Source organism: Herpailurus yagouaroundi, unplaced genomic scaffold (genome assembly GCF_014898765.1).
Source record: "Herpailurus yagouaroundi ecotype Mexico unplaced genomic scaffold, PumYag 140, whole genome shotgun sequence".
In the NCBI taxonomy this organism is placed as follows: Eukaryota; Metazoa; Chordata; class Mammalia; order Carnivora; family Felidae; genus Herpailurus; species Herpailurus yagouaroundi.
In genome coordinates, this window is record NW_024412395.1 from 75,251,215 (window position 1) to 75,274,416 (window position 23,202).

Sequence of the window (23,202 nt, forward strand, 5' to 3'; positions counted from 1 at the left end):
TGGGGCTTTGGAAAATAATAGTTCAGAAATACCACTGCAATATGATAAATACGTGTTTTAAATTTCAACAACATAGGCTATGGTTCAAGATCAGGCCAAAGCCTGTTAAGAGCAACATGCAAATAAGTTGCTTAATGCATATTGATGATAAATATTTTTAAAAGGACTTTGTGATTATAGGATCACAAACAATCACTAGTACACTCTATTAATCTAATGGCTCAGTTTTTTAGCTACCTAAATCATTTTGTGGTTTTTTCTTGTTTATCATTTGTTCTTTTACCACTAATTACTAATTATACGGTAAGTGAATCAATGTCTGTTTCTTAGTTTTCAGTTTATTACACATTTCAATAAAATACCAAAACTAGGTTTTCTTGATCATTTAGGCATTATTTGATTAATCAATTAGGATTGACATTTTGTTAGTAATCTACAACCCAATGGATAGGGAAATAAATTACTTTTTAACATCCTTTCCTCAATAAACTAACACTACAAAAAAAAAAAAAGCATGAAGCATTAAAAAAAAAAAAAGAATTATAGTTTAGTGTTATAACAAAGAAACCATGCAAAATCCACAGGCTTTCCAGCAACTGTTTTTCATTCAGTACCACCATACTTAAGGAGCCTTTCCCATATTCATTTAGAGAGTTAAAATTGTTTTTCTCCCTAGCCAGAATCATGCCCGTGCTTAACTCCTTCCCATTCTGTTTCCGCATTAATGGGTTGGCCATTGTTCTGCATTTCTTTTGTTTACAGTTGCTCTTAAGTTCAATAAAGAAAGTTCTGGAAAGTAGGTATTGCAACATGCATCTTTTATTACCTGTCCTGGAGATATTTTCCTAAGAAATTCCATATGCCACTTACCAAACCCTCTCACATACTGGTTTGAATTTCACAACCTCAGAAATGGGGAAAGTTCTGATGCCCCTTCCCTTCTGCCCCCCTGCATAAAAAGGGCGAAGAGCTTAGAAAGGTAAAGTGATTTCCCCCACGTCTCACAGCTAGGAAAGGGCTTGGATTCCAACCCTAGAGAGCCTAGACCCACTGCAACTCCCCACGCAGCTTCCCCCCACCGTGAGCTGGGGACACTCTGGAGCTGTAGTTTTAACTGCTAGCGCACCGCTGGGCTAAAATGGTTGGTTGTCATGACAACATCAAGGCCGAACGGTTGGGAAGAAAACATTTAAGGGTTTTCACGAAAAGCGCTCAATATCCCAGATGTAACTAGGGTGAAGGAAGCTGTACCCTACAGGATCACGACTGGGGAACCTGGAGGACCAGGCTTCGATCGCTTCTGAGATAGGAAGGAAGTTTCGCTGCGGGGCCAGCCGGGCAAGGAGTGCCATCTCACCTGCTCTCTGCTCATGGCTGTGAGGACGCGTTCGAGTCACCTAGTGGCTTCCCTATCGCTGCAGCCCGGCGCCCCTCAGGCAAGAGAAGTGGCAGCCCGGGACCCAGCCTGAAGCCTCTGCTCCCTCAGCGCAGAGACGGTCTAGCGTCCTGCAGCATTGGTTGCTAAGCAACAGACCTTCTCAGGCTCCGTTTCCGGTCATCTGTTGCTCCTGGGACAGCACCTAGGGAACTGGTAGTGGGATCCTGCAGGAGGCACTTTCCAGGGCACTCGGTGGCGCCTCTGAGCCAGTGTGGTGCACCCACCGAACAGCTGAAGGCAGAGAGGGTGCGTCTTCTGTCTTGAGAAATGAATAATAGCCTTTGATTACTGATCATCACATTTCTATCCTCTTCTAACTTAACTAGGTGCTTGAACCCCTGCCATAACCCCTCCTTTAACTCTCTGTGCCTAAATCTCAAAACTAGCGGAATAAAATGCTTTTCTCTAGGAAGCAATATCATCTGCTAACTACTGAAGTTTCCATATCTTGGCTATTGCAGATAATGCTACAATAAACATAGAGGTGCATATATTTGAATCCGTGTTTTTGTGTCCTTTGGTAAGAGGTGAGATTACTGGATTTATGGTAGTTCTACTTTTAACTTTTTGAGGATACTCCATACTGTTTTCCACAGTGGCTGCACCAGTTTGCATTCCCAACAGTGCAAGAGGGTTCCTTTTTCTCCACATCTTCACCAACACTTGTTCTCGCAGGTCTTTTAGTCTACTTATTCTGACAGGTGTAGCTCATGTGGTTTTGATTCACATTTCCCTGGTGATTAGGGATGTTGAGCACTTTTCCATGTGTCTGTGATCTGTCTGTAGGTCTTCTTTGGGGAAGGTTTATTCAGGTCCTCTGTCCATTTTTTAAATCAAAAAAATTTTTGGTGTTGAATAATTGAAGCTCTTTATATATTTGAAGATTAACTTTTCTATAATTTGCAAGGATCTTCTCCCATTCAGTAGGTTGCCCGATGGTTTCCTCTGTTTTGCAAAAGCTTTTTATTTCTGTGTAGTCCCAAGAGTTGACGTTTGTAGCTCTCTTGCCCAAGATTTGTCTCAAAAAATGTTGCTATGGCTGGTGTCACAGAGATTACTGCCTATGTTTTCTCCTAAAGTTTTATGCTTTCAGGTCTCACATTTAGGACTTTAGTCCACTTTGAGTTTATTTTTGTGTATGGTGTCAGAAAGTGGTCCAGTTTTCCCAGCATAATTTTTTTTGATGTTTTTATTTACTTTTAAGACTGAAAGCATGAGCTGAGGATGGGCAGAGAGAGAAGGAAACAGGAACCGAAGCAGGCTCCGCGAGGACAGCAGAGAGCCTGACACAGGACTTGAACTCACGAGAGATGGGAGATCATGACCTGAGCCAAAGTCAGACACTCAGCCAATTGAACCACCCAGGTGCCCCCCAGCACCATTTATTGAAGAGACAGCCTTTTCCCCGCTGTATATTCTTGCCTCCTTTGCTAATTAACATACACACCCCTATGTTTATAGCATTATTTACAATAGCCAAAATATAGAAACCAAAGTGTCCATCAATAGATGCATAAAAAAAAAGACATAGTATCTATATACAATGGAATATTAATTGACCATAAAAAAGATAAGATCTTGGGGCACCCGGGTGGCTCAGTCGGTTAAGAGTCCAACTCTTGGTTTCGGCTCAGGTTATGGTCTCACAGTTTTGTGGGTTCAAGGCCTGCATCAGACTCCAGGCTGACAATGCAGAGCCTACTTGTGATTCTCTCTCCCCACCCCCCCTCACTCTACCTTCTCTCAAAATAAGCTTTAAAAAAATTTTTTATAAAAGATAAAATCTTGCCATGTGTGACAGCATGGATGGACCTAGAAGAGATTATGCTAAGTAAAATGAGGAAGATAAATACTATAGGATTTCACTTTATGTGGAATCTAAAAAACAGAACAAATGAAGAAACAAACCAAAAAGTAGACTCTTAATACTGAGAGCAAACTGGCGGTTGCCGGAAGGAAGGGTGATGGGAGGATGGGTGAAATAAAGTGAATTAATAGGTACAAATTACCAGTTATAAAGTAAGTCATGGAGATGAAAGAGCATGAGGAATATAGTCAACAATATTGGAATAATGTTGTACGGTGACAGATAGTGACTCTGCTTCCCGTGATGAGCACAGAGTAATGCATGGAATCGTTCAATAAATGTTTTACACCTGAAGCTAACCTAACAGTGCATGCTAATTATACACCAATTAAGAAAAAATGGGGGGCGCCTGGGTGTCTCAGTCGGTTAAGCTTCTGACTTCAACCCAGGTCATGATCTCAGTTTGTGGGTCTGAGCCCCACATAGGGCTCTGTGCTGACAGCTCAGAGCCTGGAGCTGCTTCAGACTGTGTGTCTCCCTCTCTCTCTCTGCCCCTCCCCTGCTCATGCTCTCTCTTTCAAAAATGAATAAAAACATTTAAAAAGAAAAAGAAGAAAGATAGGAGCCAGGGGTTAGTGAAAAATTGGAGCAGAATGAAGTTTTAAGATAACTACTTGGCAGGAAAGCAGAGAGAATGGAAGTGATCAAGGACATACAGGAAAGATCATTTGAAGTTGAAGCCTCCGAATTAGTAGTGACAAAAATCTGAACTCCAAAGACATTCAACAGACCAGGCTCAGGTTCAAAGAAAACCAACATATGACACATTTCCCAGGCTGGTATGACAGAAGGATAACTATTGGCTCACAAACTGGCCCCCACACAGGGAAGAGGCACGTCATCCCAGATTGGTAGGTGACAGGTTTCACGTGCAAGGGAACTTACATACTAGACTTGTTTTTCCGCAGCCATAAGACGAACAGACCTCCACACCCACCCACCCGCTAGAATCTTCAGTTTATATAGAGGCCTTAACAAGGTTCAGTCACATCCAGATGGGCTCAACAGCAGATTGCTCCCTCATTTGGCATCCTTGAAAACGGTGTCAGCTGTAGAAAGCATGGAAAACATGGGCAGAACGTGCATTCCAAGGTGGGGGGGGGGGGCTAAAAGGAGCCTCCAGATGCCTGGGTCCAGTTTGTGGCCCTTTGATGACCTCCTTCAACAACAACAGAGCAAGAGAATGGAGACTCTGAAAAGAGTGAAGTTGAAATTAAGAATCTCAGAACCTAAAATCAATAAAGGAAGAAAAGGCTATTCAGTGGCAATAAAGGAGCTCTTAAATAGGATAGGTGGGCATCTCAGTGAGAGAGAGACGTGGCGGGAGAAACTACTGTCGAAGCAGAAAGAATAGGAGTGAGGGTATTGACGCTGCGATTTCAGAAGTGCAATTCCAGGCATTGACACGGTCCCCCATGTGGCCATGGAAATGGGTGCCTGTAGTGAAGGACTTTGGTCATGAAAGGTCAAGGAACTAAGCTTGATTAAGGAGTTTCACTTTAGGTAAGGCTATAGCTGTTCCCACGGATGCTGAGGTAAGCAGAGTGGAGGGGAAAACTGTGAGCTGAAGTCCTCAATGAATCAAGTAGGAGAGAAGATGTTATGAGCCTGAAATTAGTAAGAACTCTTTGCTGGAAAACAGATGATAAATATTGTAGACCCCATCTCCTGAACTTGGAACGGGGAAGAATGGAAAATCCCACGTAGAAACAGAGCCTTCAAGGAGATAAATTACAGTAAAAACCTAGAGGTAGGGGTAGAGTTCCAAGAATGGGTTGAAGATATAGTGTGTTTTCGTAGCCCAGGGGTACAGTGAAAAGATCTGAAAGCCAGTAGAATACTAGAAAGTTGATTTTTCAGCCAAAAAGAAACAAAAACCTACTTAAAAGGTAAAAGCATGAGAAGCTAAAACATTAGCTGGAGGGCTTATACCACAAGCGATGCTAACCACGAGATGTGAAGGTGGGATTGGTTTAAGTGGCTGCCCGTGTGCTGCCAATAGAACTGTTCCCAGCAGTTCCCAGGTATTTAAAAGGAATTTGGCATTCTTGATAGAAAGCCAACATCAACTGGATTGCTTCTTGCAGAGCACTGGTCCACACAAACAGGCCAGCAGGGGACAGATGGATTCACAGCAACCGTCTGGACAGGGATGGCCCTGAAAAGGCCCATTCACTTTCCACCCTTTTCCCCATCTGCAGATTTTCCTCCTTCCATCCTCTGCTGTTCTCACCGCCCGTTCACTCCACCGCAAAAGTCCTAGTAGAAATGAACAACCGCCCAGTGTGCTGACTTTCTACGTTTTTTCTGCTAGACCTCCATTTGTAGCTCCTCTGGGTGGTCACTTGCTCATTCACAGAATCTTGTTTCTAAACTTGTCTTCTGACGATTCCCCATGGGTCATAACCGCAGCCGTTCTCCACGGAGGGAGCGCAGGCGGTCCCGGTCCACATCTCGTAAGAGCGAACGCAGGCGCCGAGAAAGGTCCCGGTCCCGGGAGAGAGATCCTCGACGGAGCCGCTCTGGTTCTCCGCACAGAAGAGGCTCCAGATCCCCAAGACGACATAGATCCACATCTCCTTCCCCTTCTCCACTAAAAGAAAGAAGAGGTGAGGGAAAGAAGGAAACAAAAGAAACAAAGAGCAAAGAACGTCAGATTACTGAGGAGGGCTTAGAGGGCAAAACAGAGGAAGAAATCGAAATGGTGAAGTTAATGGGATTTGCCTCTTTGGACTCCACAAGAGGGAAAAAGGTGGACGGCTCTGTAAATAAATGCCTATGCCATAAATGTGTCTCAGAAGAGGAAGTACAGGCAGTATATGAATCGAAAAGGCGGATTCAATAAACCTTTGGTTCCATTCTCATTGCATGAGAACTAAAATGTTAAAGAATGGGTTTTTTTCCTCATCTTGCTCAGAAGAGTGGATTTTGTATTTCATATTTAATATTCATAAAAAAACATGATCACAGCCTTTACTCCCTGTAAAAGTAAGAAAATGTTATTTATTACGTGTGCATTTCACTTACCCTGACTCAAAAAAAGAAAGGTTAATATATTTTTCTTTTAGGAAATGTCCTTTGGGGCAATCGTCAACCCCAGTTTTTTGTTCTTATTGTTGTGGGAGCTGTGTATGTTTTCTTCTTGGATGCTCGTTAGGATTTTTGAAAGCACGTAGAAGTAATTTGGATGTAAGTTTCTCAAATAAAGCAATATTTCTACCCTTTAAAAATAAATAAACAAACAAACGTGTCTTCTGTGGGGCACCTTTGCTAGAGTTATGGAAGAAAAAACAGTTTTATAAAAATTGGCAGACAATTCTTTCGTATTTGTCCCTTATTGTGATCCCTGTCAAGCAAGAGAAATGTCACTCCTGGGACTGAATTTCCCTAGTAATTCTCACAGTAATCAGTACTATCACCAACAAGACCACAGCCGAGATGTCATCCCCTGTCCTCACCAGTCAAAACCCTGACAAAATCCGATACATTTCAAAAATCATTAGGAATGAATTTTAGCTTCGATGTGTTAGACCATTGGATCTCTCAAATTATAGAAAGGCACTTTATCACTCTACTACTTATCTCCTTGAAAGATTCCCTTATGCACATAGTGTTTCACTTGGGTAGAGATATATGTATGCTTTTGAATTACTAATCTAAAAATATGGAAGTTCACTTTAAATTTTTTAAATGTTTTTTAATTTATTTTTGAAAGAGAGACAGAGCGTGGGCAGGGAAGGGGCAGGGAGAGGGAGACCCAGAATCTGAAGCAGGCTCCAGGCTCCGAGCAGTCAGCACAGAGCTGATATAAGGCTCAAACTCACAAACCGTGAGATCGTGACCTCAGCCAAAGTCGGATGCTCAACCAACTGAGCCACCCAGGTGACCTGGAAGTGCACTTTAAGAGAAGTTATCTGGGAAAAGAAACTGTTAACCAACTATAAAAGACCAAATGGAGAACAGAAATTGACTTGCTGATATTTTGGTTCCCTAGGTGTCAATTTCAGCTGCATGTATGATTTTGTGTTTTCTCTCATGGTTTGGGTGGGTTTTTTTTCTCTTTTAAAAAACTTTTGTTTATGTATTTTGAGAGAGAGAGAGAGAGAGTGTGTGATGGGGCAAGGGCAAGAGAGGGAGATCGAGAATCTTAAGCAGGCTTCACGCTGTCAGCGTGCAGCCCTATGTGGGGCTCAAACTTGCTAATCATGAGATCATAACCTGAGCCTAAATCAAGAGTCCGTAGCTTAACTAGCTGAGCAGGGGCACCTGGGTGGGTTTTTTGTTTTGTTTTGTTTTTTAGCGATTTTATTACACATGAACCAAATGCTTGCTTAAGGATATTATGCCCAAATTTGTGCTGATTCTAAGGAAATTTTTTTTTATCAGAAATTTATTTTCCGGTAAAGTATATTGTATAAGCTGCTGAGTTTTGACTTGTTGTGTTGTAATTTGTTACTACTTCTTTTCTTTACCCCCTTCTTTTGAAACCGTAGCTTATGCAGAGAGGAAACGTGCTGATATGTTATACATGCTCCTTTTAAGCAAAGTGGCAGCTTTTTATTTTTGTGGGTCATGGTATGAGGTTGAAAAAATTGAGTGTACAACTTAAAGCAGAGTCCAGCATCTGGCATGCTTTTCTCTGCCCATTCCCTTTTCTCTTTGTGAACCTATACTCCTCCTTGTCTTCCTTATCTTGCTTAGTTGACAAATATTTCTTGAACACCTGCTGTGGGCCAGGCACTGGTCTAGGCATGGGAGAGAGAGGATGCAGCCAAGATCCCAGCTTCTATTCTAGGAGAGAGAAATTGAAAATTAGCAAGAAAAGAGCATTTTGTTTGTTTATTTCAGATGATTAAAATAAATGCAAAAAGTGAATAAAATGAAATGGGGTAACAGGAGAGACTGCAGTCAAAGAAAGCCTCTCATAGGAGGAGAAATTTGAGCTGCGACTTGAATGACAAAAGAAGTCAGCCCTTCAGTGATGTCCGGAATGTGTTTCCCAGGAAGCAGGTGAGGTAGTAAGACTCAGACCTGAATGTAAGAATAAACTTGACACATTCAAAGCCAGGAACATAGTGAGGAAGGATCTTATTTTAATAAGGCAAAGAAACCATAAATTGAAATGGGGCAAAGAAAGGAAGCAGGAAGGCCAATTAGGTGCCTACTGAAGTAGGTCAGGGAAATAACAATGGTGGCTTAAACTTGGGGGAAGTGATGGAAATGAAGAGAAGGAACACGTCAGGGATATATTTTGGGCGGGGAGGAACCTAATAGGATTTGTTGATGGACCAGATATAAGGAATAAGAATATGGTAAAATGACTTTTAGGTTTTTTTGTTGGCTGAGCTACTTGGTAGATGGAAGGTACAAGAAAAGAAAAAACTTCATTTTCTAATATGTTGAGTTTGAGATGTCTGTTACATGCCCAAGGAAGATGTTGAGATAGGGAGCTGTACAACTCTGGGTATAGCTCTGGTCAAGGTGTAGGCTGGAAGTTCATCCATAGATAGATGGTAATAGAAGCCATGAGATTAGATGAAATCATCAAACAAGAGACTGTAAATAGAAACAGAACGAAAGGTGATCCAAGGATCAGGCCCCAAGACTCTTGTTTTCTCTTTCTGGAAACTTGCAATTTAAAAAATTACATATTTTGTTGACCCTTTAACAAAGAGTTATGCAAGTACAAAGTTAGAGTTACAACAGATATCTCAGATGCAAAAGGAACCCTACAAAATGTGGTTGACAATTCATGCATGTGGTATTTGTTTGTGAAAATACTGAGCTATATATGGACCAATTCCCATAAAAACAAATAATGATGCTGTTTTATTACCACACGTTGACCTTCGACTAATCACAACCAGATCTGGAGAAACACAAATGGGTGCATTCTATTTCTTTGAACACTAGAGGGAGATATATTCACCTGCAAACCAGAGAGAAAAAAATGAACTTTTTTCCTATAGAAGTGCTCTTTGACTATAGAATCATAGAATATTTTAAATTTTGATATTTTTGCAATCATCAAGAAATAAGTCTTAAATAAATTACACGTTTGGAAAGTAACTTGATTTGTTTGCTAAACCAGATTTTACTAAAAGGCTATTTTGTATATGCTTGTGATATGGTATCTTTTCACGTGATATCTTAATTCTTTTTTTCTTGGACAGTGTGGAGTAATAATATAAAAATCAGTTAATTTTTATTTGGAGAAACATCAGTTCTTCCTCCCTAAGAATTCTGGTAATATATTCATTGTAAGCCAAAGTGTCAAAAACTTTACTCTTGACTTTATGTCTATGGACTTTGAAAATGTGCTGTACTTCAACATGCTCAGTGTTTTTAGGTGGCTTAAAGGTCGTTGTCACTGACTTCACTCTGGACTTTTTACGTGCCCAATAAAATGTTCGACTTTGCTAGGTAATCACATAGATATGTAGCCTTTTCATGATTGCCTGGGGCAGCTAGAATACTTTCTCTTTATTTACTTTGGTAATCTTTCCAAAGAACATACTGTAAGACGTCCTCTTTGCCCGATCAAAGGTTGAGTGTGAACCCCATCCAACAATTCTTAGCCTACCAAATACTTTATTTGACCTTGTAACTACTTAGAAGTCTTCTTCCTTGTAACTTCAACACTGAAATGCTTCTGGTAATTAGAGGGGGAAATGTGTTTTCTATCTCTAGGGAAGGCGGACGGTATAGGAAAAGAGGCTGTTTTCTGGAATTAGCTGGTATGAATCCTCGCTTTGGATAGATATTAACTAAGCTTACTTTGATAATCATTTCACAATATATACATATATCAAGTAATACTAAGACTGAAATGAATACAATGTTTTATGTCAATTATATCTCAAAAACATCCTGACTTTGTCTCTACTGGTGAAGGTAAACAAGTTACTTTATATCTCTGAACTATCATTTTCTTCTTGGGATCACAACCTTTTAGAATTGTTTGGGGGCTGATTCAGACAATGTATGAAAAGCATCTACTTTAGCTCCTGGTAAAAAGCAGACCCTCCCAGTTCCCTGGGCCCTCCTTTTTCCTTCCATGTGAAGGGCTTTTTAAATTGACCCTATAAATCATACATTCATAGATTATGTGCTCTGAAGTATTTGTCAAGTGTTGGTGATACGTACAGAATGTGACCTAGGCCACATTTGCAAAGCATTCTTGCAAGAGTTCATGTGTCATCAGACCTGTATTGTCCTGGGCTCTACATGACCAAGTCAGATCTAGGACCTCACCAGGTACTCCTATTACGGGCTTGTGAGTAGAGGGAGGAGATGAAGCACTGAAAGTGTGGTGAGGACTATTTTCCTTAAAAGGAATGACTTCCTCTTTTCCTCCACAAATCTAGATTTCATCTCCTACCCCCATAAAGGTCCAGTTCAAATCCTTTCTTGAACAGACATTCCCAGCCTAAATGAACTCACCCTTCCAAACACCTATAATATTTATCCAATTCAATCACCTGGCAATTCATGCCTTGCATTCCTACTTAACCTTCATCTAAATGTGTCTCCCCAAACCAGGTAGGTTCTTATAAGGCATGGTTGCTACTATACTATATTTGTTAGTGCTTCACTTTAACCATTTTGCAGGGCTCTCCCGGAAGCAGACATCTGTACATATTTGGATGAATTTCCATGTCAGTTTTCCTTCAACTTACTTGTCACGTGCATTTTGGCGATAGAACTCATCCATGGTAAATGTGTAGGTATGGTTTAAATCATTCTGCTGACAGCATCTGAAAATTATCTTTCTTTAAACTACAGATTCTTAAAAAGAAAGAACCAAGAAGTATAACATATTATGCTTAACTTTATGTAATAATTTTTGCTGACTATTCACTCCCAATTAGAACAGATTAGTTACCATGATATAATGGCCATCATTTACAGATACAATATAGCAGATAGATTCTCCGATAAACATTTTCATCACCAGCAACTGACTTTTTTCTTTTCAAACCCCTTAGTCAAATTGTATTATTGGTCATAAAATGAAAGATAATCTGACAGCTGTAAATTAAACTCTGAGATTAACACACACAACTCCATTTTTACATACACAGAACTAAAACAGATGATGTTTTATCATTTATTATTCAAACAGCAGAATAAAGGGTTGCTAAAGCTAGAATTAGAATGCTTTTCAAGGTCATGAAGGATAAAGAAGCACGCATGAAATGGAGCACCTGTTCCCCAAGTTTCAAACCATAACACAGAAAAGTCATAGTCCTAAATCTTGACTACATAGCAGCTCTGTGATGTGACCCACTTGCAGTGTGACTCTGCCTTAGGGTGGCCCCACCTTGTCTCTAAGAAACATCTAGGCAAGACTTCAAGAGGACAATACAGGAATGTACGTTCAAATACTAATAACTGAAGCAACATTATTCTTAAAAGAGTTGCATGGAGCTGTATTTTTTTTAAAGAATATTCAAGCAATGGCTGTTTTTTAAAAAGTAGATGCAGAAAAAATTATGGAAACAGACTCCTTCCCTTCTGCCTTTAATCATTCACAAATCTCCTAGCTGCTAAATTAAATGTTTAATTGACATTTTCTTCTAAACTCTATGGCATTTCTCCTTCCTTTCGTATCCCAAGTCATCAAGTCTTTACTTCAAGTCTTTACTTGATCCATTTTCGATTTCCTTGCCACTTGATCTCTTTGCGAATCTTCTATAATCTGACTTCTGTTTCCACAGTCCATTGAAATAGCTTTAATATTGCTAATGACCTTAACCCACTTCTTATTTTTCTTAACTACTCTTCAGAATTTGATGTTGCTATTACTTCCTTCTTAAAATGATCTCCTTCCCAGTCTTGCACAACTGCCTGGCCCCATTCTTCTAGTTCTCTCACACTTTTCTCACTCTTTTTCCTTTTCTGTCCATTTGTAGATATTCCTTAAAGCTTTACTTGTGTTCTCTCCCCTCAGTTCTCATGCCAATGGCTAATCTACTTTTAATCTACTTTTAATCTACAACCTTGCTGCTTTTAATCTACTTTTAATCTACTTTTAATCTACAAACTTGCTGCTTATGACTCCTGAGTCTTTGTTCCCTGCTATGTTCTCTCTCACTCGAATACTTATATCTTGTGCCCAAGTATCTACATGACTTTTCCATTTAACTACCCTACTGTCCCAAACCAGCAGTCCCAAACTGACCTTCTCTTCCCCAATTTTACAATTTCACCTGCAGCCTTGCCAATCTTCCAAGATCAGTATCTTGAGTTCACCTTGGTTTTCTCCTTGTTCTCCAAGTCCAAGTTTATCTTATGTTATTGCTTTTTTATAGAAATGTCTTACAATCATCCCTTCCTTCTAGCCCTACTGCCACTTTTTAAATCCAGGCTCTGAACACTTGGGTAATTGCATGGGTCTTTAATTGTTTGTTTGTTTGTTTGGTTGGTTGGTTGGTTCTTAGTCTGTCCAATATGCACAGCTAAAGGCAAAAAATACTAAAATAATCCGGAATGATTCCATCTTCGTCTGGTGTCATCGAACTATTTCAGAAGACTATCCATCAATTCCTTCTTCCTTACCAATCCAAACTTGCCTTCCTTAACTCTTTTCCCTTTGCAGAGTCTCTATATTGTGCAACATAGAACCTCTACTCAGATTGTGATCCTGTACGTGTGATTAAGTCTACTCTTCCTCTGTATCTTTATCTCCCTTTATCCCAACTCAATTCAAAAGCACTCCATCAATAAGTTTTGCTCAAATATCCAACAATGTTTTATTCTTCTTTAAAATAAGAATTCACATAATATAATCTTCCAATTTATTAACTATTATGGTTTGCATGAATGACATTCTCCTTTCTTTACCTTGTATATATTGTTTCCATTTCTACTTACTTATTCTTTAGGTTCCAATTCAACTATCACTTCCTCTACAAAGTCTTCCCTGACCCTCCCACTCATTGTGTCCCCCAAATATACCTGGCATTTTTAGACATGTAATTGAACAGATGTAAAAATCTTCCAGTTTTTCCATATTTTGAAAAAGAATGACCTCAGTGAAATTAATTGCTTACTTAGACCCAAAGGATACATACATAAATTAATAGATAAAGATAATGTTTTTCTAAGCCATTGGTGTTATTAGTAGAAGCAATAAATAGAAATTAATTCTTAGAGTTATTTTCAGTGAAGCTAAAAAACAGCTCATCACATTGTCTACATTTATCACTGTAGTTTATATAGTAATCACTATTTTTTTTTTAATTTTATCTTTAATTGCAAAAATAACAAACTATACTGTACTGGTGGTGTAGATCATAATACATTTGTGAAAAGAGTGAAACTATGAACTTTAGTTATACCATATCAATATTTGCTCAGCACTGTAACAAATGTGCTATACTAATACTAATACTAATAATAGGGGAAATCGGATGGGGAGATCAGGAGGAATACAGGAACTTTCTACTTCCCACTCAATTTGTCTGTAAACTTAAAACTACTCCAAAAAATCAAATCTATTATTTTTAAATGACATATTTATTGTAGAAAATGTATAATGTCATGTAAAAAAGCACAAGGAAGAAAATTTAAAACATCTTTAAGCCTACTACTCTATCATTGCCAATATTTTGGTATCCCTTCTTCTATCATTCTATCGATCTATCCATCCATCTATCTATGTGTCTAGCCATTTATCACTGGAAGATACTTTACCCATTATTATTATGTGACTATTCTCTTTTAGTATTTAATCATATATCACAAGCATTTTTCCTGTCATTAAATAATCTCTTACAATAAAATATTTAATAATCATGTGGTATAAACCTCTTCATCTTGAAGCAATATTTCTAAGATTTTCCTGAGCTTTAACTTCTGCAGCCTGATAAAGTCATTTCCTGCACTACTTTCTAAACTTGCATTATTGTTTTCTTCTTGGTATTCTTATCTGCATGCTTGATATCCCTCTCTCAGGATGCTTGAAAGTGAGTTATTTTAGGGCCACCTGGGTGACTCTGTTGGTTAAGCCTAGACTCTTGATCTTGGCTCAGGCAATGATCTCACGGTTTTGTGACTTGAAACCTCACATCCAGCTCTGTGCTGACAGTGAGGAACCTGCCTGGGATTCTCTTTCCTCTCTTTCTGACCCTCCCCAACACATGCTCACTCTCTCTCTCTCTCTCTCTCTCTCTCTCTCTCTCAAAAATACATAAATAAATATTACAATTTTTTGAAGTGAGTTGTTTATACTACTGATTTTCCATTTAACAGAACCATTTTTTTTGTACTAACATTTCTTCACTAAAAACACATCAGCTTATTAGATAAGGGTAGTTTTAGATATCATTAAGTGGCATGCATACTCTCATACAGCACATTGATGATGAATTCAAACAAATCCAAGATCATCTTCTACCGGATGCATAATTCTTATAATGTGTGATCCTGGATTACTGTTTGGTTTTATTTAATACAGAAACTTGGAGATGAGGGGCTGAGTAGAAGTAGCACTGTACAGAGCCTCACTGTATTAGAACAACATGCAGAATTTCTGAATTAGTGCACATGGCTTGAAGTAGTCCCAGTGATGGGCCAAAAATGTCCTCTGCTACTGGCTTGCATTGTTAGTGAGAAGCCAGCATTTTCACCTGCATGTAATGTCCCTTTCCTCTAGCTGCTTTTAATATTTTCTCTTTTTTATAGATTTTTGGCCATTTGATGAAAAGGTATGTTTTGATATGATTTTTGTGTTTATCTTTCTTCACATTCCCCCAGTTTCATTGGGTTACATTTTTCATACAATTTGGAAAATATTTGACCACTATTGCTTGAAATAACTCTATGTTCCAATCAATACCTTTCCCTCTGATAATTGAATTATATATATACTGATTGTTTATCTGTCTACAGCTTTCTGAGGCTCTGTCCACTCTTTTTTCAGCCCTTTCTCTCTGTGCTTCAGTTTTTATGGATCCTGTGTCCTGTCTTCAAGTTGTTTTTTGTTTCTTTCTGCAGTGTTAAACCTATCTTGTGATTATTTCGTTTTGTATGTTGATTCTTTTGGATCTAGAGTTTCTATTTGATTCTCTTTGTTTAAAGACTCCATTTTTCCGTTGAGATTCTCTGTTCTCTCAAAGTATTCATGTTTTTCTTTTAATCCTTGAATATACTTATAACAATGGTTCTAAAGTCTTGTCAACTAATTTCATCGTCACACTTATTTCTTGTTCTTTTGACATTGGCTGATTTTTCCCTCTGGCTGTATAATTGGAATTGGCATGTTTGGTGGCACAACTCTCACACTGGGCCGTTGGTCTCTGGACCATCTTAGAGCGATCATACTGGGAAGCCCAGTGGAAACCTCTGGAATGTCCCTCTACCTCCATTAAAAAAAAGGCATTCAAAACAAGTTTCACACCCATCTGTGGAGTAAATGACAGAAATTAGTGCCATCCTTAAGTATCTAAAGGCTCACAGGCCTCACAACAAGAGTTATGTTCAATCATAAGCTATAACTTCTGCTTTGGTACTTTGAGCAAAAATAAAATACATTAAGATTGAAAAGAGGAGCATAATTGCAGCAAATATTAAAGTAGAAGAAAAAACTGGGGTGCCTGGGTGGCTCAGTTGGTTAAGCATCTGACTCTTGATTTCAGTTCAGATCATGATCTCATAGGCTCAGTGCTGAGTGTAGAGCCTGCTTGGAATTCTCTCTCTCTCCTTCTGTCTCTGCCCCTCTCCCACTCAGGTTTGCTCACTCTGTCTTTCTCTTTCAAAATAAATAAATAAACACTTAAAAGAAAAGAAAATATAAGAAAAGACATTATGAAGGGGTGCCTGGGTGGCTCAGTCAGTTAAGCATCTGACTTTGGTTCAGGTCATGATCTCACAGTTATGAGTTTGAGCCCCACACTGGGTTCTGAACTGACTTGCAGAAACTGCTTGGGATTCTCTCTCTCTCCCTCTCTCTCTCTGCCCCTCCCCCACTGGTGTGCACGCGCTCTCTCTCTCAATAAATAAATAAACTTAAGAAAAGACTTAAAAAAAAAGAAAAAAGATAAAACATTATGAATACTGTTACATCCACATGTTTAAAACCTAAATGATGTGGACAAATTTCTAGTAAAATGCAACTTACCAAAACTAAAGACTAAGAAGAAATAAAAAATCGGAATGATCATATAATCATTATCATAACTGGATCAGTAATTAAAAGATTTCTCAAAACGTAAAATCAGCTCAGAAATTTCCATATGTGAATGAAACATTCAAGGAACATGTTCTAATTTTAAACAAACTTTCCTAACACTAAAAAAAGAGGAAATTATCCCCAACTAATTAATAAACCTAAATGAAACTTGCTAATAAAATGAGACAATGACAATATGAACAAGGAAAATTATAGGCCGTTCTCACAATGGGAAAACCCTAAATAAAATACTAGCAGGCCAAAGTGAATTGAGTATACAAAATACAAGAATGTAAGAATTGTTTAACATCAGAAAAATCTATTAATATAGATTTACCTCGTTGTGGTATAATAAAAAATATATTTGGTCTTTGTCCCATGTTCTTGGCACAAAGCTCTTAAAATCCTTGGCATTTCCTGAGGGAAAGGAGTGTCTGTTGTTATTCATAATGAACCCCTTTCTACCAAACCTTCAGGATAAAAGCTGATCACCAGAAAGACCAAGCGTAGGATTAGAGGTTTGGAAGTTTCAGTCCCAGCCCTTGACATTTGAGGAGGGGAAGGCAGGGGGATTGGAGATGGTTCAATCACAATGTTCAATGAGTGAATCAATCATGCCTACCTACTGAACCCTGGATAAAACATTCTTAAACAGTGAAGCCTGGGCAGCAACCAGGTGGGTGACAATATCAGTGTGCTGGGATGGTGGTGTGCCAGGAGAGCACATGTAAGTTCTGTGCCTGCCCCTACTCTGCCTCCTATTACCTTGTCGCATGCATTTCTTCCATTTGGCTATTCCTGAGTCGTGTCCTTTATCATAAAACGGTGATCATAATTATAGAGCTTTCCTGAGTTCTATGAATCATTCCATCAAATGATCAAACCTGGGAGGGGGGTGGTCATGGGAAGTCTTATATTTATAGCCAGTTGGCCAGCCTTATGGGGACCCCAGCAACTTGTGACCAGGACCTGAAGTGAGAGGACAGTCTTGTGGCACTGAGCCCTTAACCTATGGGGTCTGTGCTAATTCAGGGTAGTTAGTGGCAGGATTAAATTGAATTGTAGGACACCTAGTTGGTATCAGAGAGGAAATCGTTATTGGAAAGAGACTACACAGATTAACAAATTAAAGGGAGAAAAATCTTATGATTTCCTCAGAAAATATAGTAACAAAAGAGGTGGCAGATCCTTTAGGCCTCTCAGCCTGGATCCCACACCTGTGCACAACTGTGTGCCACAAATGGGTTACAGGTGAACCAAGGTTGTAAAGTCTTGTGAAGCCCAGAGCCCTTAAGCTCATTGCTTCTCCAACTTCAAACAGACTCATACACTTTTTCCTACCGTCATGTATGAATCATATAATTTTCTACTTGTGCCATCGTGTTAAAAAGTACAGATTTTTTAAAACAGAAGAGCACCACTTAGATGGGTAAGTCTTATCCTATTGTTTCACCCGTGGATTAAATCCATTGGTTTCATTTGAGGAGAGCTTCTCTATTAAACAATGTTTAAATGAGTAACTACTAGGAATTTGCTCTTTTCTTCCCTCCATGCCTGAACAAATGTGACACAAGGATCATGGGTAAGAGTGCACTTTGCAAATGCAAGTTTCCTTCAGTTGGGCTGAATCAAGGCCAAGAAGAAGGGCGCAAGAATAGGCTTAGCAAGCCTATTTAACCACTTACCCATACCCTCCAATGTAATTGCTGTCAGTAATCATGCTGATATATGTTTTTTAAAGATTTATTTATTTTTGAGAGAGATGGTGCAAGTGGGGAAGGGGCAGAGAGAAGGGGGGACAGAGGATCTGAAGCAGGCTCTGTGCTAACAGCAGTGAGGCTGATGTGGGGCTTGAACTCATGAACCATGAGATCATGACCTGAGCCAAAGTCAGATGTTCATCCAACTGAGCCACCCAGGGCCCCCCACACTGATATTTTTTATCTCCATTGATCTGACTGGCTCACTGGGAATGTAAGTAAGAAAGAGCTATTTTATTTATTAACCTCTTAATATGCCAATGCATAGAATTTAAAAAATGAGGGGTTATTCTGGATCAAGGTCAATAGATGAGCCAAAATTGAACCCAGGTTCACCAATGATTTGCAAATTTTTCATGTACTGCCAAAGTTTTAATTGGCTCCTCTCCTGTTTTTATTCTCTTCAAACTGCCACTGAAAAATCTCCTTGAAAACTCTTCCACTGACCAACCTCACTTGAAGCCTCGTGCCCGCCTCTATTTCCACCCCATAAGAACCGTCACCAGTGTCAGATGGGCCTGTTAGAGCAAAGCTTGTTGCTCTCCCCTCTCCAGCCCCACTTTGTTCTTACACTGTCTGTGGGGAATCTTCCTCCATGAAAGGACTTCAGTAACTCTGCTCCACAAACTGAAGTCATGCTTGGTGAGTTTCCAGCCTCATTTTTTTTTTTTTTTTTTTTCTGTTTTTCAATCGTCACTAGCCAGCAGACCCTTTCTAGAAATCAACACATCATGACTCTATTCTGGAGCATGTACCTTCCAGGTGACCCTCATGTGCAACAAACTTTGAGAATTGCAAGCTTATTTCAATAATGTGGCACCAAGCAAGCTATTCTCTTTCTATTCCTTTTTGGAGGTATTTATTTAGTGTCTCCCTCTCAGTCAAGGCCATCTTCCATCTGCCACCTGAAGGGGAGAATTGCCACTGGTCATATTTCTGCCAGGGCTTTGTGCCATCACACCTTCCCACTGCAACACACACACAGGCTCCCTCACGTTACACCCCTACTAGTACCCAGTGTAGTCACTGTTGCCACACTCACAGATACAAGATGCCTTTATGTTAAGAGATGGTTAGAATGTTCTTTTGCCACAAACCCATTATCTCTGTAGGCTGGCTTTTTGGATTTTAAGTAATAATCTTACATAGAGTGTACTTACATAGAGCATGGTACCTAGCCAAAGATATCCAGAAGGTTTGCTCAAAAACATTTCTTGTTGGGTCAGCCTTTATGAAATCCTCCCTGGGAGCTGATATTTTGGGAACAAAATATTACTGGTAAAGAGAAGCATGTGAAGTTTCCAAAGGCAAAAGCGTATGTAACCAATGAAAGGATAAAATTTCAAGGCCTGTACAGTAAAGCAGCTGTTAGATGATTTACTGGAAAATTCTTCCAAAACATAACAGAGGCTTCCTACTCCAAAGGAAATATTTTCTTTCAAGTCCATAATATTAAAGTTCAATATGTTATGTACTCAAAAGACCTCTCTAATAAAATCTGAGATTTTTCACAAAAACCTCCACCTTAGAGATTTGTTTCTTGTTCCATCCCTCCGAACAGCCAGAGCATCACTGGTGTGAGATTCATGATGTGTGTTCTGAACTCCAGACTCATTCCTTCTGTACAGTTTCCAGTATCAATAACAGAATCTGGGACTTCACTTCTCAAACATGCAAGTGACTCATCCTAAACTAGGCAAATCAGACAACCTCTCACTTTCAATTAGAGATATTATCTCAGATCTGCCGGCAGGCTCTGAGTGATTTGCAAGGCAGTGAGGACTATTGCAAAGCAATACTTACAGAAGCAAGAGGGGTGTCAGAAATGGAGAGAAAATAGACCGTTTCCAGTATCTGCCTTAGCTTTCTACATAGATGACCGGGACAGAGAAGGCCGTTCCCAGATGCTCTAGTGCCTGAGTGTTTTGGCCAAGTCCTGGTGGAAAGAATGAAGGCAACTCCAAGGTGTGCAACACATTGCACTGTCACTGCTCCACAGGCTAGAGAGGTGACCTATGGGGGCATCCGTGCAATTGAACAGGCCAAAAAGCCCCAAACCAACCCTTCCCATTTAACCTCATCCTTGGCTTTGCTGACCTACAAGACAATTGACGAGGAGGGGCGCCTGGGTGGCTCAGTCAGTTAAGCATCCAACTTCGGCTCACGTCATCATTTTGCAGTTTGTGAGTTTGAGCCCCACCTCAGACTCTGTGCTGACATCTCAGATTCTGTGTCTCCCTCTCTCTCTCTCTGCCCCTCCCCTGCCCGCACTCTGTCCCTCTCTCTCTCAAAAATAAATAAACATTAGGGGCGCCTGGGTGGCTCAGTCGGTTAAGCGTCTGACTTCAGCTAAGGTCATGATCTCGCGGTCCGCGAGTTCGAGCCCCGCGTCGGGCTCTGGGCTGATGGCTCAGAGCCTGGAGCCTGTTTCCGATTCTGTGTCTCCCTCTCTCTCTGCCCCTCCCCCGTTCATGCTGTGTCTCCCTCTGTCTCAAAAATAAATAAACGTTAAAAAAATTAAAAAAAAATAAATAAACATTAAAAAAATTTTAAAGACAATTTATAGGAGTTATCAGAAAAGTATTGGACTCTGTGTAATGTTATATGTACACGTTAACCATCCTCTGGCTCAAATGACGAGGACCCCACCTGTACAAAGGGCACTACTGAGCTTACTGAGGGGTAATTACTCCTGAGACTTTGATCCACACAGGAAAAACAAAAAACCACAGTGGAGAAAAGAGACACCGTGATGCAAGTCAAAGGCAAAGCAAGACGTGTCCTGCCACTTGCATCATTTGCTGTTTTGAACAGGCCAACCGATTCCTGCCCACCTGTCCTTCAGTGTGCCAGAGTGTGGGGCAGGCCACAGTAGCAAGAGAAGTTCTCTTCCGAAGTCAGCTCTTCATCTGATTGCTGATTAATGGTGAAGTGGCTGCTCTTAGCTTAGTTGGGATGTTCAGACAGTAAGACGGGACACATGGCTTCAATACGCACGTCCATATGATGGAAACTCCAGGCTGAACAATCCTCCTTTTCTGAAGAAATGAACATGAACGTGGTTCAGTAGCAACAGGGACATTGATACAGGAATGGGTTGTTCACTAACTATGACATATGAGCTAAAGGTCCAGAGTCGGACCCTGACAGGAGCTGGTACTGTGGGGACGGGAGGCCTGAGCTTGCTGAGCACAGACTCTGGCTCGGCCCCCGGAGCCTGCTTGGCAGTGAAGGTTTGACTCAGCTCTGCTCTGCTACAGGAAGATAAATGAGGTATCATGTGCTTTACTGTTGGTGAAATAGGTTATGTGGGGGGAAATTGTAGAAAGTAACTTCAAAAAAATTATTCAGTGAATATGAAAGGTCCCTATCTGAAATAGTGCATATTTGGTCCACGATGAGAAATTTTCCTTCCTTAGGAAAATAATACTGTCTTCCAAGTTACTAGAACTGTTTACTACATGGACCCTTTGAGTTGCATTGACAAGGAGGGAGTCAAACACTGCTTCCAATGACACTGTTCAATTGGGTGACAGCATGCCCCCTGACTTATATGCACTACCACACTAGTCCCAGCCGAAGAGTAACTCTAAACTCTGCTTTGGATCAAAGCAATGAATGGGCCCAGGTCCTATTTGTTCCAAGTGGCGGGAGATACCTTGAGATCAGTTATAGGGTTGTTTCGTAGGTTTTAGCTTCCATGCTACTTTCTAGGGTGTGTGTGCCCCCTTGGTTCCTTCTCTTCTCTCCTTGCTAATAGACCCCTGCTCTCATTCAGGGATCAGGCAGCAATGTGCTCACAGCAGTTAGGCTGCGGCCCAAGCATGAGTCATGATGGGCCATTCCTCTTGGCCAGTGACTAGCGCAGGGATCAAACCAAAAGAGAAACACTGCTTAGGGGCTTTGGAAAGAGGCTTTCCTCCCTAATAAAAGGAAACTTGACATGACTGAGCAGCTGAATTAACCCACCCTGCAATCCTAACTCTGGGCTTCTTTTTGGGGAGAGAATAAACTCTTAATTGTTTAACCCCCATGGATATGGGGAAAATTGCAACTAAAATCATCCTAACTGGTCCTCAGTGGTAAGAACTTGAATTTATTTTCTAATTCTTTTTTTTTTTTTTCAACATTTATTTATTTTTGGGACAGAGAGAGACAGAGCATGAACGGGGGAGGGGCAGAGAGAGAGGGAGACACAGACATGGAAACAGGCTCCAGGCTCTGAGCCATCAGCCCAGAGCCCGACGCGGGGCTCGAACTCACGGACCGCGAGATCGTGACCTGGTTGAAGTCGGACGCTTAACCGACTGCGCCACCCAGGCGCCCCGAATAACGGCTCACTTTAAATGTCAAATGTCATTATTACAGAGATGAAGCAAGAAGGATTGATCATTCTGGGCTAAATTAGGGCTACTGATTAGGAATTAAGATACAATCACTTGCAAAGAGAAAGATTTTGGCTGAGACTCAGAAAATAAAGGAGACAATAATGGCAGTTTAACAATGTCTTCATCATGCTGTTCCCTCCACAGGTGCATACGGTGATCTGGCTGTGATGGCCACTCTCCCGGGTTGGCTCAGTTTACCTGATGTGGTAGGCTGAATAATGACCCTCTCCCCAACGATGTTAATGTCGTCATCCCCAGAACCTGTGACTATGCTACCTTACAAGGCACAATGAACTTTGTAGATGTGATTAAGATAGGGGTCTTAGATTTCTATCTTATGAGGGGATGGGGAGATTATCCTGGACTATCCAGTGAGGTCTAGTGTCCCTATAAGAAGGCAGAAGGACAGCCAAGTCAGTAGCGGGAGATGTGCTCTTGGAAGCAAGAGACTCCAGTGATGGGAAGACGGGGCCATGGCCAAGGAATGTAGGACGTCCTAGAAGCCAAAGAAGGCAAGGAAACTACTTCTCTCCTAAACCTCCAGAAGGAACTCGGCCCTGCCAACAGCTTGAATT

At 40.4% G+C, this 23,202-nt stretch overlaps 2 protein-coding genes across 6 annotated transcripts in view; one reads left to right on the plus strand and one right to left on the minus strand.

Moving 5' to 3' along the window:
- Positions 1 to 1,592, minus strand: part of DNAH7 (dynein axonemal heavy chain 7) — a 267,521-nt gene extending 265,929 nt beyond the window's left edge. For all 5 annotated transcript variants that reach the window (XM_040475707.1, XM_040475712.1, XM_040475709.1 and 2 more), the window contains exon 1: positions 1,358 to 1,592. In XM_040475707.1, coding sequence (XP_040331641.1) covers positions 1,358 to 1,372 — 15 coding nt within the window. In that variant the 5' untranslated portion in view covers positions 1,373 to 1,592. The remainder of the gene's footprint in view (positions 1 to 1,357) is intronic.
- A 4,092-nt stretch (positions 1,593 to 5,684) lies between these two features.
- On the plus strand, positions 5,685 to 6,192 carry LOC121030287 (U4/U6.U5 small nuclear ribonucleoprotein 27 kDa protein-like). Its single transcript, XM_040474657.1, is given in 2 exon segments — positions 5,685 to 6,072; positions 6,074 to 6,192. Coding segments are annotated over 2 exon segments (483 nt in total). The 5' UTR covers positions 5,685 to 5,700; the 3' UTR covers positions 6,185 to 6,192.
- The last annotated feature ends 17,010 nt before the right edge of the window (positions 6,193 to 23,202 follow it).